At 37.5% G+C, this 20,680-nt stretch overlaps 1 protein-coding gene across 1 annotated transcript in view; it reads right to left on the bottom strand.

The window, feature by feature from the left end:
• The window catches only part of REC114 (REC114 meiotic recombination protein), a 93,757-nt gene that overhangs the window by 56,888 nt on the left and 16,189 nt on the right, over positions 1 to 20,680 (bottom strand). The window contains exon 2 of the mRNA XM_006731270.3: positions 15,482 to 15,571. Within this exon, the coding sequence (XP_006731333.1) occupies positions 15,482 to 15,571 (90 nt within the window). The remainder of the gene's footprint in view (positions 1 to 15,481; positions 15,572 to 20,680) is intronic.

Below are 20,680 nucleotides of genomic sequence, written 5' to 3'. Positions count from 1 at the left end.
CAGAGACATCACTCCCTGTTAGGACAGGCTCCCAACCCACTCCTCTCAGGCTTCTGGGTATATGAACAGAAATGTAATTTCTATCAACCAGGTTAGTTCTGTAATATTTGAAAGGAAAATCTATTAGTATCCAAGGACAGTGAGGTTATTGCAAATGAATCCACCACAGGCCCTAGATGAGACTTCTCCAAGCATAAGGATTAATAAAATAGAAAAAAGGAGGAGAAAGAGGAAGAGAAGGAGGAAGAGGAAGAAGAGGAGAAAAAGAATGGGAAGGGGGGAACAGATGGAGGAAGAGGAAAAAAAACATGTATGGGGCCCATGAAACCACCATTCTGCAACAAAAAAGAAAAAAGAAAAATGTAACACTCAAGATACAGAAAAGGCATATAGTTTTGGAAAAAAACCTGGAAACAGAAGTAAATTTTAATTAAAATTGCTTTGTATGAAATGTAATAAAATTAAAAACAAACAAACAAACAGGTTCTTTGAAACCGAAATGACAAATCAGATATTGTGTAACAGACTAAAGTTTGGCTAAGAGTAAGGTAGAAATAAGTAGGGAGCTCAAAGAAAAAAAGAAAAATTAAGAAAAGAATAAGAAGACTAAGAGATGTAATAGAATAAGAACTGTAATAGCATAAGGAAAAACAACATCAATGATAACCCAGTAGAAAAACGAGATTTCAACATACAATTCACAAAAGAGGATATCCAGATCACCAATAAACATAAGGAAAAGTACACAATTTCATTAGTAGGTAGAAAAATAGAAATTAAAACTACAATGAGACATCACTACACACCTACCAAAATTGCCAAAATAAAGAGAAAATACCAAGCACTGGGTCAAGAATGTGGAGCACTCCCACACATTATTAATGAGAGCATAAATTGGGCATAATCACCCTGGAAAACCCTTTGACAGTATCTACCAAAGCTGAACATAGGCATATCCCTCAGAGTATGTCCAGGGATTAGTAGCAACAGCATCATTAATTGCAACAGCAAACCTAGGAGTTTGTTAGAAACATAAAATCTCAGATGACACCCAAAACCTGCTGATTCAAAATCAGCAATTTACTAAGAGCCAAGGTTATTACCATAGGCACATTAATGTTTGAGAAGTGCTGTCCTATAACTCACACATTCCACCTCTACCTATATGCCCAACAAAAATATATACAAGTGTTCACCCAAAAATAGGTACTAGAGTGTTCACAGCAGCACTATTTCTAATAGTGAAAAACTGGAAATTACCCAAATACCAATCAATAATACAATGGATAAGTAAATTGTGATATATTCACAAAACAAGAATGGATAACCTATAATTGCACCCAATATGGACAAGTCTCATAAATATAATAATGAGTGAAAGAAGCCAGGCATAGAAGAGTCTTGTATTTATTCATTTTATATAAAGTGTAAAAACAAGCAAAACTAATCTATACTGTTAGGAGTCAGAATGGTGGTTAGCTTTCAGGAGGGTGGTGATATATAATAATGACTAGAGGGGAACATGAGCGGTTTTGGGGGGTTCAAAATGTTCTATTTCTTAGGCACAAATTTTCAGTTGTAAAATAAGTAAGTCTTGGGCATGTAATGTACAGCATGGGGACTACAGTTAATAATACTGTATTGCATATTTGAAAGTGCTAAAAAAGAGGAGATCTTAAAAGTTCTTATCACAAGAAAAAAAATCTTTGTAATTATGCATGGTGATGGATGTCAACTAGACTAATTTGGGGATTATTTCATAATATATACAAATATTGAATCATTTTATTGTACACCTGAAACTAATATAGTATATATGTCAATTATACTTCAAAAAATGTTTCCTTTTTTTAAAAAGATTTTTTTTTAAAGATTTTATTTATTTATTTGAGAAAGAATGAGCATAAGCAGGCAGGAGGGAGAGGCAGAGGGAGAAGGAGACTCCCCGCCGAGCAGGGAGCCTGATGCAGGACCTGATCCCAAGACTCCGGGATCACGACCCGAGCCGAAGGTAGATGCTTAACCAACTGAGCCACCCAGGTGCCCCTATCTATCTATCTATCTATCTATCTATCTATCTATCTATCTATCTATCTATTTATTCTCTACATCCAACATGGGGCTCAAACTCACAACCCCAAGATCAAGAGTCATGTGCTCTTCTGACTGACCCAGTCAGGTGCCCCAAAATATTCTGTTTCTTAACCTGGACAATAAGCGTATATGCTTTATTAGTCATTCAGGAATGACAATTGAACTACATGACATACCATTACAAAGACACTAGAATACCTGAAATTATAAAAAAGGGACAATACCAATGTTAGCAAGAATGTAGAGCAACATGGACTATCAAACAGAGCTGGTGGGAAAGCAAAATCGTATGACCACTTTGAAAAACAGTATAATAGTTTCTTATAAACTTAAATACTCATTTACCATGCAACTCAGCAATTCTACTCCTAGATATTACCTAAGAGAAATTAAAACATCTGTTCACATAAACACTTGTATACAAATGTTCATAGCAGCTTTAGTCGTAATAGACCCGAAGTGGAAATAATCCAAAAATCCATCAATAGATGAATGGATAAACAAATTGAGGTACATTCCTAAAATGAAATTCTATTCAGCAATAAAAGAGAACATGATACACACAACAACAGGGACAAGTCTCGAAAACATTAAGCTGTGTAAAAGATAGAGTACATACTATATAATTCTATTTCTATCAATTGTTAGCAAAGGCAAAACTAATCTGCAGTGATAGAAAGCAGAGCAGAAAGAAAGTGGTTGCCTGGGAATGGGTGGGCATGGGGGAATTTTGGGGGGTAAGAGAAAAGTTCCATATCATGCTTGTGATGGTACTTTATACAGTTGTATACATTTATCAAAACTCCACAAACTCAATGAGTACATTTTATTGTAAGTTATACCCCAAATAAAATTATTTTCAAAAAAGCCAATGACAAATCAAGAAAAAAAAGATTTCAGCATGCATTCAAAGATTTAATATTCTTACTCTAGAAAGAAAATGCCACTTACTCTAGAAAGAAAATGCCAATAACACCAACAACAAAACCCCAGTCTCCCAACAGAAAATGTGAAAGACACTGTGGATTTCTAGAATGCTGAAAAGCTCGCAGAAGCACCTGAGCACTGACAACTTTCAATCTTAGAAAAGATGCAGGTGTGAATCCAATGCTTGTTAACATTCCTTTAATCAGAAGCTGATACATTTTTCTGGAATGGTAACGTTAAGTCTCACATATAAAAGGCTGTGGCTTAGCAAAAAGTGAGTTTTTCTAGAGCCTGGCAAAAACCAGTGTCATCAGATAAGAAAGAGAGGGAGACTCTGCTGAGATTCACTGTATCTACTGCAGTCATGTGTGATCACCTCACTCCTAGTAAGATTCTATTCCTGTTGCCAATTAAGCAAGGAACTATAACTCCACTGTGTATGAGTATGCCTTCTCGTTCCACCCACCTGAAATGCATCCGTTGGCATCAGAAGTGAGACTGGCACAGACACACCACCACCCTTGTTAAACGAGCTGGAACTGGAAGGAGTGTTGGGAAGGTAAGTAAGGGAATGGGGCCTGAGGAAGTCTGGGAGGAGATGACAGAAATTGCAGCAGCTGTGTGAGTTGTTTTTTCTGGAGTAGTCCTAAGAGTGGAGTTCACAGACTGTTCTCTTACTTACTGACAAGTTGAGCTCAATGGATACTTTAAGAGAGGAAAGGCAAGAGAGTCCAATGTGTAAGTCACGGATGTCTCACTAATGAAGGTGGGGATGGTCAGAGGTTCCCAAAGGCAGCACAGGGAGACAGGGGAGGTATGGTGGAGGACGCCCTTCACATGCCTCTTAGATGGGTACTCAGCAACTTTTCAGGCCAGTACTGCATAGGCGCTGAAGTTCATTTAGATGTGGGAAAGTATAAAAATAGAGCAGCGAAATGCCTTAACTCTTGCTAACCCAATTCTCTCTGGAGGAGAGCAAAAAGACCAAAAAAGTGATATAATTGATCCAATGGTTTTAAATGTGGGAAGGGGTGATAATAAAGTTATGAAGAGCTCTGTCTTTCTTGACCCTTCTTGAAAAGGTGGCCAAAGAAAAGGCTGGTTCTAATTTAAAGAATTTAACTGTGTGAATAACTTGATTTTAAAACTCTGTGCTAAGTCTTTCCTCTCAGATGATTCTTAAGCTGAGACTGTGATTTGAACAAATATTTTTTAAACTAAATGGGTTAAAGTGAAGTGTTTGAAGTTTCCAGAATTCACTTAAATAGGCATATAATATTTCCACTGGTAAACAGTAAGACTATTTCTTTTTGAAGAATATTTGGTCTGGGCATGAAAAGTTAAAAGGAAAACAAAACAAAACGAACTCCATCATTTCCAGGATGACCCATGTTTCCCAAGAAGATAGAATTAAAATGGTCTCAAAACCACTTAGCTCCTGTGTTTCAGACATAGTTTTATTTAGGTGAAGACACTCGTGCTGGATCAGAACCAAGTGAGATAAAAAGGAGAGGCTAAAGTCTTAGGAAATAATTTCCCCCATTTGGCTATCTTTAGCATTTTGGTTTCTGCAACATCTAGCTTGAGAAGGGAGATGCTGATAAAAGGTGGATTTTTATACATTTACAATTATATATAGAATATGTTTTTAACTTTAGAGATAGTATCTCAAAAGGAGTTATGAATTCTATACTTTTAAAAAAAGGGTTTGAGAAAGAGAAAACAGACGATGTCTCAGTGAAGGATTATAAATGCACTCTGATCAGGAGCTCCAGCACCAGGAGGGGAGGAGCCAAGTAGGGCTGAGCAGAGGCAGGAGCAATCTTAAACACTTAATGGTGACTGGGTGAGGGTACAGCAAGGTGCAGAACACTGTGCCCTACAGAAGCCATTCTTCCATGTCCCCACTCTAAAAAGGGCTCAACAGTGCTCAGTCTATATCAGCCTATACTTACTCACGCTGAAAGAAGAAACAAGGGAGAAAAAGGAAATCACATGCGACCTAGTAAAAAAGAAGCTGCATTTATCAGCTGCTCTGTGTGTGTGTGTGTGTGTGTGTGAGAGAGAGAGAGAGAGAGAGAGAGTGTGTGTGTGTGCGCGTATTAAATGTGTGGAGAGATATTATACTTCAATAACAACAACAACAAGCTCTCAATCCTACAACTCAACAACAATAAGAAAACCCGATCAGAAAATATGCAGACTTGAACAGGTATTTCTCTATGAAGATATACAAATTGCCAAAAAGCACATGAAAAGATGTTCAACATCCCTAATAATTAGTGAATGCAAATCAAACCACAGTGAGATACAACCTCACAACCATTATGATGGCTACTATTAAAAAAAAAACATAAGAAATAGAGGGTAAAATAACAGAAAAGATCATGAAACTAAGAGCTGGTTCTTTGAAAAGATATACAAAATTGACAAACACTCAGCTAGACTCACCAAGAAAAAAGAGAGGACTCAAATAAATAAAATCAGAAATAAAAGAGGAGACTTTATGACTGATATCAGAGAAATACAAAGAATCACGAGCCTACTATGAACAATAATATGCCACCAAATTTGACAACCTAGAAGAAATGGATAATTCTTAGAAACATACAACCTACCAAGACTGAATCATGAAGAAAGAGAAAATCTGAACAGATGAACTACTAGTAAAGAGACTGAATCAATAATCAAAACCTCCCCAAACAGGAAAGTCCAGGAGCAGTCAGCTTCACTGGTGAATTCTACCAAACATTCAAAGAAGAATTACTACCAATCCTTCTCAAACTCTTAAAAAAAAAAAAACAGAAAGAGAGGGAATGCTTCTAAACTCATTTTATGAGGCCAGCATTACCCTGATACCAAAATCAGACAAGGATGCCACAAGAAAAGAAAATTATCAGCTAATAACACATTTATGATAAAAATATATGCAAAAATCCTCAGCAAAATATTAGCAAATCAAGTTCAACAACACATTAGAAGGATCATATACCATGCAAATGAAAACCACAGTGAAATATCACCTTACACCTGTTAAAATGGTGATTATCAAAAAGACAAGAAATTACAAGTGTTGGCAACAATATGAAGAAAAGGGAATTTTTGTGCACTGTTGGTGGGAATGTAAACTGACATAGTCTCTATGGAAAACACTGTGGAGTTTCCTCAAAAAATTAAAACTAGAACTACCATATGATCCAGCAATTCTACTCTGGCTATTTTATCTGAAGAAAATGAAAAGATATATGCACCCCATGTTTACTGCATCATTATTTACATAGCCAACATATGGAAACACCCTAAATGTCCATTCAGTGGATGAATGGATGAAGAAAATGTCTCTCTCTCTCTCTCTCTCTCTCTCTCACACGCACACACACACATGCAAACAATGGGCTATTATTCAGCCATAAAAAAGAATCCTGTCATTTGCAATAACACGGATGTACCTAGAGGACATTATGCTAAGTGAAATAAGTCTGACAGAGAAAGACAAATACCATGTGACCTCACTTATATGTGGAATCTAAGAACAAAAACCAAAAACCAAAAAAACAAGCTCACTTGATACAGAGAACAGACTGGTGGTTGCCAGAAGTAGATACTGTTGGGGGTGGCAGCGGTGGGGGGGGGTGGGTAGGGAGGGATAAGTGAAGGGGGTAAAAGGTACAAAATTCTAGTTGTAAAATAAATAAGTCATGGAGATGTAATGTATACCATGGTGACTACAGTTAATAATACTATATTGCATATTTGATAGTTGCTAAGAGAGTAAATCTTGTAAGTTCTCATCACAAGAAAAAATATTTTTTTGCAACATATACATAAGGTGACATATTAAGTAGACGGTTGTGGTGATCATTTAGCATTATGCTATACACCTGAAACTAATATAATGTTGTATCAGTGATACCTTAACTAAAGAAACAACATCAAAATAACAAACATTAGTGGAGAAATTGGAACCCTTGTGCAGTGTTAGTGGGAGTGTAAAATAGTGTATCCACTGCAGAAAAAAGTACCGCAGTTCCTCAAAAAATTAAGATAGAATTATTATAGGATCCAATAAGATACAAATACTATATGATTCCACTTGTATGCGGTGCCTAGAGTAGTTACATTCATAGAGTTAGAAAGTAGTATGGTTGTTGCCAGGTGCTGGGCTGGAAATGGGGAGCCACTATTTAATGGGTATAGAGTTTCAGTTTTGCAAGATGAAAAGGCTTCTGGAGATGGGTGATGGTGATGGCTGCACATAATGTGAATGTACTTAATACCAGTGGACTGTACACTTAAAAATAATTAAAATGGTAAGTTTTATGTTATGTGTATTTTACCACAATTAAAAACAAATTTTAAAAGCCCAAAATGCCAAGACCAGAAAGGGGAAACCAGTTGAACTCAAGTCCAAGGTAAACTGAGGATGGAGCAAAGGTCTCCCCGCCTTCTTGCCATACTAACCCTCCACAAGAAATCACAAGAGAATGGCCCAGTGGTGGGTATGCATGGAGCCCTCCGGCAATGACATCATCACATGAGTACAGCTGCTAACTGAACAAGCACAGTGGAAACCCATGGTATTACTGGACACCTAGCTAAGTTTATAATCTGAAACATTAAGTTCCCATGGGCCTCAATAGGAGGTGACAATCAGAGAAATATGAAGTTTAAGAGAAATTATGTTTAAATAGCTGCCAGGTCCAAGGAAAAAGCCCAAAGCCTTGTTGACCTGTTTGGATTTCTACAAAAACAGATCACAGAGGGAACTGTTACTGGGCCCTAGCCATCAGTTTCTCTGAAATAAATGACTTTTTTAGGGGTTTGTGCAGCGTCCACAAAGATTTGATAGTACAAATATAGCACATTTTAATCCATGCCAACAACTGGATTCTCTTACTAAAACGGAAGTGGCTAAAACTTTCCATAGCTGTCATGTCCCTACCTTTTATGGGAAAAATTCTAAAAATATATCACAACCCAGATTTGCATGAGGGGGGAGGGTGTGTAAATGTAATACCAATATAAAATTGCAATTAAAATGTGTTATAATTCCAAATGTGTTTGCTCTTCTATACGTTGGTTCTTGTGGAACCCAGAAAATACTGTGAATAAATTGTATGAACTGACAAAAACTGTTCTTTAATTTAGGGGGTACATTTTTTAATGCATTATTATTTTTAATCACGTTTAATCACATGTACATTATTTTAAAAATCAAATACTCCTGCAATAAAGGTAGATTCAATAAGATCTTTAAAAAATGTATTACATCAACAGGACTAAAACAAAAAAAAAGGAAATTCATCTCAATAGATACAGAAAAAGCATTCAACAAAATTCAACTCTTATTCATGATTAAAATTCTCAGCAAACTAGAACAGAAGGGAACTTCCTCAGTCTTGTAAAGGGTATCTACAAAAACCTCAGTGCTAACATTATACTTATTGGTGAATAGACTGCTTTTTCCTAAGATCAGGATCAGGCAAGGATATCAACTCTCACCATTTCTATTCAACATTGTAAAGGATGTCCTAGTGAGTGTCATCTGGGGGAAAAGAAGGAAGGGAGGCAGGGGAGAGAAGACAGATGGAAAAGAATGTAAAACTGTATTCATAGACAACAGATCATCTATATGGAATATTCTATAAAAACTATAGAACTAATGAGTGTAGCAATATCACAGAATACAAGGTCAATGTGAAAAGAAAGTCAGTTGTGTTTCTACACACTAGCAACAAACTATTAGACATTGAGATTTATAAAATTCTATTTACAATAACGTAAGAACTATGAAGTATTTGTGGATAAATTTAGTTAAATATGTGCAAGATCTATTGTGAAAACTTCAAAACACTGCTGAGGAAAAGTATGTAAGCAAATGGAATGATGGATATAAATAATTATAACATGTTCACAGGTCAGAAGACTCAACATTAAGATGTCAATTTCCCCCCAAATGATTCACAGATTCAAAGTAATCACAGTCAAAACCCCAGCAGGGTTTTTTTGGGGTAGGAAAGCTGATTCTAAAATTTATATGGAAATGCAAATAACCTAAAACAGCCAGAACAACTTTGAAGAAGAACAAATTTGGAGGAATTATACTACCTGCTTCAAAAATTACAACAAAGCTGAAGTAATCAAGACAGTCTCTTCCTGGAGTAAGGACAGACATATAGGTCAATAAGAACAGAAAAGAGAGTCCAGAAATACACCCACACATATATACCAAATTGATTTTCATAAAGGTACCAAGGTAATTCAATGAGAAAAGGCTAGCCTTTTCAACAAATGGTGCTGGAACATTCTATCTGCAAAAAAATTACCCCAGACCCTTAACTCTTACCACACATTAAAAATTAACTCAATGGTTCCAGAAGTAGATTCCCTAAGATCCATGATCATATTTCATAATATAGTAATTTTTCTCAATATCACATTGCCTTAATTGAGGGGAAGAAGGGGCTCTATACAAAATAGTATTAGTGTTATTAAATAATACTAAAAATTCATAATGGACCATAGGCCTAAATGTAAGAGTTAAAACTTCAAAATTTCCAGAAGAAAACAGAAAAAATATTATTGCAATCTTGCAGTTGACAAAAATTTCTAAAACAGCATAAAAAAGCATGAACCATAAAGAAAAAAAGGGACTTCATCAAAATTTTAGGCTTCTGCTCTTCAAAAGACTGATAAGAAACCAAAAGATAAGCCACAGACTGAGAGATATAGTTGCACAACATATTTCTGATAAAAGAGTTGTAATTAGAAGAACTTTTATAATTCAAATATAAAAAGACAACTCCAGGGGCGCCTGGGTGGCTCAGTTGGTTAAGCAACTGCCTTCGGCTCAGGTCATGATCCTGGAGTCCCGGGATCGAGTCCCGCATCGGGCTCCCTGCTCTGCAGGGAGTCTGCTTCTCCCTCTGATCCTCCTCCCTCTCATTCTCTCTGTCTCAAATAAATAAATAAAATCTTTAAAAAAAAAAAAAAAAGACAACTCCAATTAAAAATGATTAAAAGATATAAACAGGCGCTACACTAGTAAGACATAAAAACAGCAAATACAGGAAAACACAAGAATATGTCATTTTATCGCACTTTGTGCAATCCTTAGCTTTTGTGCTTCTCATATACTGTGCCTTTACAAACAGATTTGTGGCAAGCCTGTGCAAAGCAAATCTATTGGTGCCATTTTTTCAACAGCATTTGCTCACTTCATGCCTTTTGTCACATTTTGGTAATTCTCACATATTTCAAATTATTTCATTATTACTGAATTTGTTAGGGTGATCTGTGATCAGTCATCTTTGATATTACTACTGTAATTGTTTGGGGGAGTCATGAGCCACACCCATCTAAGACAGCAAACTAATAAATGTTGTGTGTGGTCTGACTGCTCTGCTGACCAGCCGTTCCCCCAACTCTCTCCCTCTCCTTGGGCCTCCCTATTCCCTGAGATACAACAATATTGAAATTAGGCCAAGTATGAAATGGCCACAATGAAATGGCCTCTAGGGGCGCCTGGGTGGCTCCGTCGGTTAAGCCTCTGCCTTCAGCTCAGGTTACGATCCCAGGGTCCTGGGACTGAGTCCCACATAGAGCTCCTTGCTCAGTCGGGAGCCTGCTTCTTCCCCTGCCATGCTCCTCCCCCTGCTTGTGTGTGCACGCTCTCTCTGACAAATAAATAAATAAAATCTTAAAAAAAAAGAAATGGCCTCTAAGTGTTCACATGAAAGAAAGAGTTACATGTCTCTCACTTTGAATCAAAAGCTAGAATTGATTAAGTTTAGTGAGGAAGGCATGTTGAAAGCGGGGATAGGCTGAAAGCTGGGCCTCTTGCACCAAACAAGTCAGCCAGGTTGTGAATGCAAAGGAAAAGTTCTTGAAAGAAATTAACAGTGCTACTCCTACTCCAGTGAACACATGAATGATTCAAAAGCAAAACAGTCTTCTTGCTGATATGGAGAAAGTTTTAGCAGCCTGGATAGAAGATCAAACCAGACACAACATTCCCTTAAGCCAAAGCCTAATCCAGAGCAAGGCCCTAACTCTCTTTAATTCTGTGAAGGCTGAGAGAGGTGAGGAAGCCACAGAAGAAAAGTCTGAAGCCAGCACAGGTTGGTTCAGGAGGCGTAAGGGAAGAAGCCGTCTCCGTGACATAAAAGTGCAAGGTGAAGCAGCAAGTTATAATAGATAATAATGAAGCAGATAATAATGAAGGTGGCTACACTAAACAACAGATTTTCAATGTAGATGAAACAGCCTTCTATTAGGAGAAGATGCCATGTCAGACTTTCATAGCTAAAGAGGAGAAGTCAATGCCTGGCCTCAAAGCTTCAAAGGACAGGCTGGCTCTCCTATTAAGGGCTAATGCAGCTGGTGACTTGAAGTTGAAGTCAATGCTCATTTAGCATTCCAAAAATCCTAGGGCCCTTCAGAATTATGGTAAAGCTACTTTGCCTGGTTCTATAAATGGAACAACAAAGTCTGGATGACAGCGCATCTTTTTACAACATGGTTTACTGAATATTTTAAACCCACTGTTGAGACCAACTACTCAGAAAAAAAATACTTCTTTTAGAATATTACTGCTCATTGACAATGCACCTGGTCACTTAAGAGCTCTGATGGATAAGTACAATGAGATGAATGTTGTCTTCATGCCTGCCAGCACAACAGCCATTCTGTAGCCCATAGATCAAGGAATCATTTTGAGTTTCAAGTCTTGTTTAAGAAAATACATTTCATAAAGCCATAGCTGCCTTAGACAGAGATTCCTCTGATAGATCTGAGCAAAGTAAATTGAAAGCTTTCTAGAAAGGATTCACCATTCTAGATGCCATTAAGAACATTTCTGATTCATGGTCAAAATACCAACATTAATAGGAGTTTGGAAGAAGTGGTCCAACCCTCATGGAGGACTTTGAGGGGTTCCAGACTTGATTGAAGGAAGTAACTGCAAGATGTGGTAGAAATAGCAAGAGAACTAGAAGTGGAGCCTGAAGATGGGACTGAATTGCAGCAATCTCACGAAAAAACTTTGACAGATAAGGATTTGCTTCTTATGGGTGAGCAAAGAAGGTGGTTTCTTGAGATGGAAACTGCTCCTGGTGAAGATGCTGTGCAGACTGTTGAAATGATAACAAGGGATTTAGAATATGACATAAGCTTAGTTGATAGAGCAGCAGCAGGGTTTGAGAAGATCGGCTCCAATTCTGAAAGGAGTCCTACTGTGGAGAAAATGCTATCAAACGGCATCACATGCTGCAGAGAAGTTGTTGGTAAAAGGAAGAGTCCATCAATGCAACGGAAGTTCACTGCTGTCTTATTTTAAGAAATTGCCACAGCCACCCCAAGCTTCAGCAATTACCACCCAGATCTGTCAGCAGCCAGCATCACTGAGGCAAGACCCACCACCCGCAAAAAGAATATGACTCACTGAAAACTCAGATGGTGGTTAGCATTTTTTAGCCATAGAATATTTCTTTTTTTTTTTTTTAAGATTTTATTTATTTATTTGACAGAGAGAGAGAGACAGCAAGAGAGGGAACACAAGCAGAGGGAGTAGGAGAGGGAGAAGCAGGCTTCCTGCCGAGCAGGGAGCCCGACATGGGGCTCGATCCCAGGACCCTGGGATCATGACCTGAGCCGAAGGCAGATGCTTAACCGACTGAGCCACCCCGGCGCCCCAGCCATAGGGTATTTCTTAATTAAGGTATGTTAATTAATGAATGTTGTCTTCCGTTTTTTTTAAACATAACGCTATGGCACACTTGATAGACTACAGTGTAGTGTAAACCTAACATATATACACTGGGAACCAAAACATGCATTCGATTCACTACGTTGTGATACTCATTTTATTATATGGTTTAGTAATTAACCTGCAGTATCTCCAAGGTATCTGTCAACACACAAAAAGTTGTTCAATGTCACTAGTCACTATGGGAATGCAAATTAAAACCACCGTGAGATGCCCCTAGACACCCATTAGAATAGTTAAACTTAAGAAGACTGACAAAACCAAGTGTTGGTAAGGACATGAAACAACTGGACCCTCCATACACTGTTTGTGGGAATGCCACTTTGAAAACCAGCTGTGTAGTTTCTTATAAACACAGATGTACCATATGACCCAGTGACAGTTCCTCTCTTGGGAATTTATCAAAGAAAAATGAAAACATACGTTCATACGAAGGCCTGTATACAAATGGTTATTATACCAGCATCATTCACAGTAACCAAAAAAATGGAAATAACCCAAATGTCTATCAAAAGGTGAATGGATAAGCTAATGTGGTTTACATAGACAAGTAAATACTATTCAGTAATGAAAAGGAATGAGTAATATGGATGAAGTCAAAAGCATTATGCTAAGTGGAAAAGCCAAACACAAAAGACTACATATTATAGGATTTCATTCGTATGAAATTTTAGAAAAGGAAAACAATGGCAAGAGAAAGCAGATCCGAGGGTAGGCAGGAGGGACTGACTACAAAGGGGTTCAAGGAAACTTCTGGGGTTAATTGGAATGTTCTACATCATCATCGTAGAGATGGTTACATGACTATATTCATTTATCAAAACACATCAGGGGCACCTGGGTAGCTCAGCTGGTTAAGCGTCCAACTCTTGATTCTGGCTCAGGTCATGACCTCAGGATTGTGAGACTGAGCCCTGCATCAGACTCCACGTTGGTCGTGGAGCCTGCTTAAGATTCTCTCTCTCCCTGTGCCCCTCCCCCTCCCTGCTTGAGTGCATGTGTGCACTCTCTCTCTCAAAAACAAGAACACATCAAATTGAACACTGAAAATTAATGATTTTATGTAAATTATACCTCAATAAAACCGAGTTTTAAAAAGCATTTAATAAAGATTTTTAAAAAGTATCATCCAATAGGGGCGCCTTGCTGGCTCAGTCAGTACAGCACAGGACTCTTGATTTCCGGCTCATGAGTTTAAGCCTCATATTGGGTGTGGACCCTACTTAGAATTTTTTTACAAATGTATTATCCAATATATAAGGTATATATGTACATGCAATACGCAACAAACTGCAGAGTTACCATTGTATTTCTCAGTAGTGGGTCTTTGGAATTTGATAAATTTAGTTTTGTAACTGCATTGCAAAAATCATTTCACATATGATACAAAGAAACCTCTATTAGTTTGTAACAACATTTACCATTAGTACAAACAGATGGAGCAGACAAAACACAGGGTGGCCCCCTATGTCTAAGGAAGCCAAATTGCCTTAATGTCATCATTCAGCAAAGACTCACAATATTAACAGAGGAGAACTAGCTGTGGCCTAGGCATCCCCCCAGGCCACCATCTGGAATATTCTTCATTTGACGCTGAAGAAGACATCTTATCTTCTGCAACTAATACAAGCCCTAACAGTGGCAAATAAAGCAAAAATGATACAACCATTGCTGTAGTTTTAAAAATCACAAGGAACACAAAGAGGACCTTGCAAGTCACTCCACATTCAAGGATAGGGCTATAATCCATATAAGTGGAGAAATGAATCATCGCAATGTACAACTATGGGATGCTGCCATCCTAATAGAATGTGTAAGGGATTCACCAAAAATTCATATCTTTTAAATATATTTGGCGTATTTGTTCATGTTTTTCCCCACCAGAATGATGACATTCCGCAATGATAAGGATTTATGTCTTTGCTGTTTACTGCTACATCCCTAGCATCTAGAACAATGCCTAGCACATAGTAATTGCTCAATAAATATCTGTTAAGTGAATAAATTATGCCTATGTTGAATTTATTATGTCTATATAGATATTATTCACAGGTAAATGATGTAATACTCTTCCCTCCCATTTCTTTCTTTTATAATTCTTTGACTGGAAGTTGTCTTGTTTTTTCATTTTGTTTCTAAATACCAATTCAAACCTAAACTTTCAAGCAAAATGACTGTTATTTTCTCCTTTATTTACTTCTTCATTTCAAAAATTTCCTACAATATGTGTGTGTACATGTTCATAATAAAGAACAAATGCACCTTTAAAAATTAGTTTTATAGAGGGCTATGTAAGTTAATAGCATGCTTCAAGTTTTCTTCTAGGTACTTCCTCAAATCTGTCCCTCTGCTTATGTTCTTTACCCTCTCTGAAAAACCCTCCACACATTTCTCTATAAATTTAGCCTGTCTCAACCCAATTTCCCCCAGTTAAGAATCCTTTATAATACTGGTTAATCTCAATCCTTTGATCCACTTGGACTCCCAAAACAGAACCATAAACCCCTTTCAGCCAGGCAATATTCAGTATATTTTTGTATTTCCCACTGCCACAGAACATTCGATCAATGCTTAATTTGTTGAACCTGATGAATTTCTGTGACCCTGAAGAAGCTTGAGGGTACAAAAATTAACGTAAAGCTACAAAGATAAAGAAATACATTTGCATATTAAACTATAGGCATAAAAACCTACCAGCAGTGTCTGTCCTTGGGAAATGAAGAAATGACCTGATATAACGATGGTGAGAACAAGATACCCAGATTCTTCACTAGAGTCAAAAACCTTGAAAAAGAAGAAAGAGAAATGTGGATAAGACAATACATTTCTGTAATACTAGTAAATGTATAATATCTTCTCACACTGATCTTCCTGCTCAGAATGTTCCCTTTCCTTCCATTTAATCTGTAATCATTCACTTAGTATATTACTAAAACAAATATTCTGAAATGAAAAGAATACTAGTTTAAAAATAAAGAGATGTGGACCCTGAGCTAACCACTTTTCAGTAACATTTTAATAAGTCATTAATTATCTTTGAGCCTCAGTTTCCTTTCTGTAAAATGGGGATAATGCCTTACATGGTTGCTGTGAGACTTCAGAGTCCTAGTTTCTTTAGTCATATAAATTCATTTTTACAACATCTCAAAGCCTGATGCTTTCCTTTGGATGAGCTTTAATTTGTCAATGTCACTCTTAAAATATGGTGCCCCAAACTGACCATAATGTGCTGGATGTGGTCTATCTCCCATTACTTATAGTATAGCCTACAATCACATTAACCTCTGAGGGGCTAGTCTCATTTGAAGAATGATCTGATATCAGTAAAACCTCCTGAAACTTCATCACTTATGTTGGTAAATCATACTTTCACATTCTTTATCTGGACCTAAATGTAAGACCTTGCATTTATTCTCATTATATTTTATCTTGTTAGATTTGGCCTATAGTTTCAGAGGGGAGTTGAGGCAATGAAATCAAAATATCAAAGAGCACATGATTGATAGATATAGAAGAGTAGGATCTGGGTCTTAAGTGACCACCCTGTATATATAGGTGGCTTTAATATACTGAAATGTAAACATCCTTGTATAAACAATAAAATGAAATTATGGATTCACCTCAATGCTCAAAGCTCAAAACAATGAATACATACCTAACTCAAGTATATCTTTTTTTTTTTTATTTGAGGGACAGAATGAGAGAGGGAGAGAGAGAGCATGAGAGAAGGGAGGGTCAGAGGGAGAAGCAGGCTCCCCGCTGAGCCGGGAGCCCAATGTGGGGCTCGATCCCAGGACTCCAGGATCATGACCTGAGCTGAAGGCAGTTGCTCAACCAACTGAGCCACCCAGGCGCCCCTCAAGTATATCTTTATAAGGTCACTACATTCATTTGATAAATGATGTTTTCATAGTTTCATATGTGGAGTTTACAGCTTTAATGCTATATTTAAACTTAAGATTTCCTACTGAGTTTTCTCTAATTCACTTTAAATTCCAACCTTAAAAAAAAAAAAAAATGGTATTTTAGGTGTCAAGAAAGGTATGCTAAACTCTGCACTTCAGTGGTTATTACTCCACCTCTTTTCCAGCATTAGGAACTCAGTTATTTGTATGCTATTCTTCCTGCCACAGTTTAAAGGGATTATCTTGAATGCTTCATGACCACTTAAAATCACAAGGATAGCTAGGAGTCAAACACAGCTTTCAAAACTAGAGCCTGGTCAACAAATTCTTTGAGAGGCAATATGTTAACATGACAGTTTATTTTTTTAGGAATGTACTATATATCCCAAAAATATCCCAAAAAGTATCCAACACTTAAATGTACAATTCAATGAACGATGATAAAACAAACGCATAATAATCACCACCCAGGTGAAGTAAGAGAAAACCCTGCCAGCCTTCCAGAAGGTACCCTAGTGCTATCTCCCAGTCACTACTTGCTCTCTCCTCCCCCTAAGGTAGCCTGACTTCTAACACCATAGTTTAGCTTTATTTGTATGAATGGAATCATATAGAAAGAATTATTTTCTGTCTGGCTTCATCAGTGTTGTTGCACATACCTAAGTTCATTGGTTTTCAGTACTATAGAATACCGTTCTACGACGACACCACAATTTACTATTTCATTCTTTTGTTGATGAATAATGTTGTCCAGTTTAGGTCGACCACAAATAATGTTGTTATGAACATTTTTATATATGTCTTTTGTTGGCTAGAAACACTCATTATGGAGACACCAATTCTTTCCAAATTATCTTATAATTTTTTTCAAGTGGTAACTAATGACTTCCATGAGAATCCCAGCAGACTTCTCCTCTGCTCTCCAAAGTCTCCAAACTGCTACATCTAATTGCCCACTCATGATTTCCACTTAAAGGCCCAATAGTCATTTCAAAATTAACAGCCTCTAACTTGAAGTCCAAACGTTCCCATTCATTCATTTATTCCTTCACTATTTACAAAGTCTCGAGCAAGTGACATCTGTTGCCTATCACTAGGAGTAGAAATCCAAACATTTCTGCCCACTGCATCTTGGTACTGGAGTCACTGTGGAAAACACAACACAGTCAAGCACTGAATGAACAGCACTTTACTCACATAGGGAAGAAAGAGAGTAAGATTGGCATCAGTAGTGGTCAGTTGCCCCTGCATGGGAGAGAGCAGGTCCCTCTTGGCAGCCACACAGAGCAGCTGGCCTGTGCTCCCCACTCTTGTGCTGCAGCAGAAGGACCCCATTCCCTCCCCCAATGGGACAGACACAGCAGTGGGGCTGGCCAGGTGCCGTATGATACATAAGCAGAACAAAGGAGCACAGGCTCTGAGGACTCTATCTCTAGGTAAAGGAAGTGTTCTGGGCTTCAGGCCCATTCTCACGGTTGTGGCCAAAAGGGGCTGAAAGACTGCATGAACAAGCCTGCCTTTCCCAATACAAAGCACCCACCATATGCCAGGCTGTTGTAGGCATTTGACTCCCACAGTTTCCACATCAGAGAATATACTTCTGTCTTTCCATTTCCTTAGGCCAGCTGTGGAATCATTGAACCCTCTCCTTTCCTCATACCCATATCCAATCCATTAGCACATCCTTCATGTCTACCTTCAAAATACTCAGAATCTAACCATTTCTCACAGGTATGATCTAAGTTATCATCTCTGCTTGGATTATCATGATAACCTCCTCACTGGCTTTCCCTTTGTGTTCTTGCTCCCCTCCCCACACAGTTTATTCTCAATATAGTAGCTAGAGTGATTTTTTTTTTTTTTAAGATTTTATTTATTTATTTGACAGAGAGAGAGATAGCGAGAGCAGGAACACAAGCAGGGGGAGCGAGGGAGGGGAGAAGCAGGCTCCCCGCCAAGCAGGGAGCCCGATGTGGGGCTCGATCCCAGGACTCTGGGATCATGACCCAAGCTGAAGGCAGACGCCTAACGACTGAGCCACCCAGGCGCTCCTAGAGTGATCTTTTAAACCTAAGTTAGATCATGTCATTTCCAGCTCAAAGCCCTGCAGCTCAAAGCCCAGCATCTCATTCAGAAACTCATGCAAAGCACTCCACAACTCAGCCTCCGTTGCCCCTCTGCTCTCATTACCCCCTTGTGTACTCTGCTCCATCCACATGGCCTCCTTGCTGCTCCTTGAACCCACGAGGCAAATTCATGACAAACCTCAGGGCTTTTATTAATCCTGTTTTATCTGAAACTCTCTTCTCTTAGATTCACATGACTCACTCCTCATTTTCTTCAGGTCTTTGCTTAAATGTCATCTTTTCAGGTAACACCTTCCTGACCATCCTACTAAAACCTGCCACCAGTCCCTCTGATTACCCAAACCAGATTGCTCCTATTCCTTTTTCCAGGTTTGCTTTCCTCCGTAGTTCTTTCCACTTTTGTTACTTTATATTTACTTGTTATCTGTTTACCTATCTTCTTTAAAAGGTAATTGATAAATGGAATTATAAACAATACTCACTTACTCTGAAAGGCAGAATAAGAATAAATAGGGAACAAAGAACAGATGGGACAAATACAAAACAAATAGTAAAATTATAGACTTTATGCCCAACGCTATCAATGATTGCATTAAGTGTAAATGGCTTAAATACCCCCAATAAAAGGCAATCTGACAATAGGACAAAAAGATAAGGTGCAACTGACTATATGCTGCCTATAAGAAATGCATTTTAAATATAAAAATATGAACAGGTTAAAAACAAAAGACTGGGAAAAATATATACCATGCGAATACTAGTCAAAAAAATGTTGTAGTATCTATATGAACATTATGCAAGAGTATCAAAAGGTATAAAGAAGGTCATTTCATAGTGATAAAGGGGTAGGTTAATCAAGAGACATAATTATCCTAAACATTTCTGTCCTCAAAGATAGAGCTTAAAAATACATGAAGCAATAATTGATAGAACTGTAGGAGGAAATAGACAAATCCACAATTATAGTCAGAGATGTCAATACCCCTCTCTCAATAATTGATAGAGCAAGTACATGGAAAATCAGTAAATGTATAGATTTGAACAACAGTATCAACCAACATAACCTCATTGACATTTATAGAACACTTCACCCAATACCAGCAAAATACACATTCTTCTCAAGTATATACAGAGCATTTACCAAGATAGACAAAATTCTGAGACATAAAACAAGTCTTAGTAAATGTTTAAGTATGTTCTCTTAAAATTAAAATTAAATTAGAAATCAGTAACAGACAGATCTCTGAAAAAAAATCCCCAAGTATTTTGAAATGAAGTAATACACTTCTAAATAACCCATGGGTAAATAAGAAATTAAAAGAGAAATTAGGAAGTATTCTGAACTGAATATAATCCACCATGTTAATATTCTAAAAAAGAAAACCATATAATCACCTCAATAATGAGAAAATATAGAAAAAGCATTTGACAAAAACCAACATCCATTGCTGATTTATAAACTCAGCAAACCAGGAATAGAAGGAACTTCCTCGAGCTGATGAAGGGCATCTATAAAAAACCTATGGTTAGCAGGAAAGACTGAAAGCTTTCTCTCTAAGATAAAGAACAAGACAACAATGTTAGCTCTCACCACTCCTATCAACATTATCCTGGAGGTTCTAACCATTGTAATCAGGCAAGAAAAAGAAATAAAAGAAAGAAAGAAGTAAAACCATCTTTTTTGTGTGTGTGTGTGTGTGTGAATTTTTTTTTATTCTTATGTTAATCCCCATACATTACATCATTAGTTCTAGATGAAGTGTTCCATGATTCATTGTTTGTGCATAACACCCAGTGCTCCATGCAGAATGTGCCCTCCTCAATACCCACCACCAGGCTAACCCATCCTCCCACCCCCCTCCCCTCTAGAACCCTCAGTTTGTTTTTCAGAGTCCATTGTC

This window comes from Leptonychotes weddellii, chromosome 9 (assembly GCF_054177405.1).
Source record: "Leptonychotes weddellii isolate Sample4059 chromosome 9, ASM5417740v2, whole genome shotgun sequence".
NCBI lineage: Eukaryota > Metazoa > Chordata > Mammalia > Carnivora > Phocidae > Leptonychotes > Leptonychotes weddellii.
This window is presented reverse-complemented; position numbering and strand designations above follow the sequence as displayed.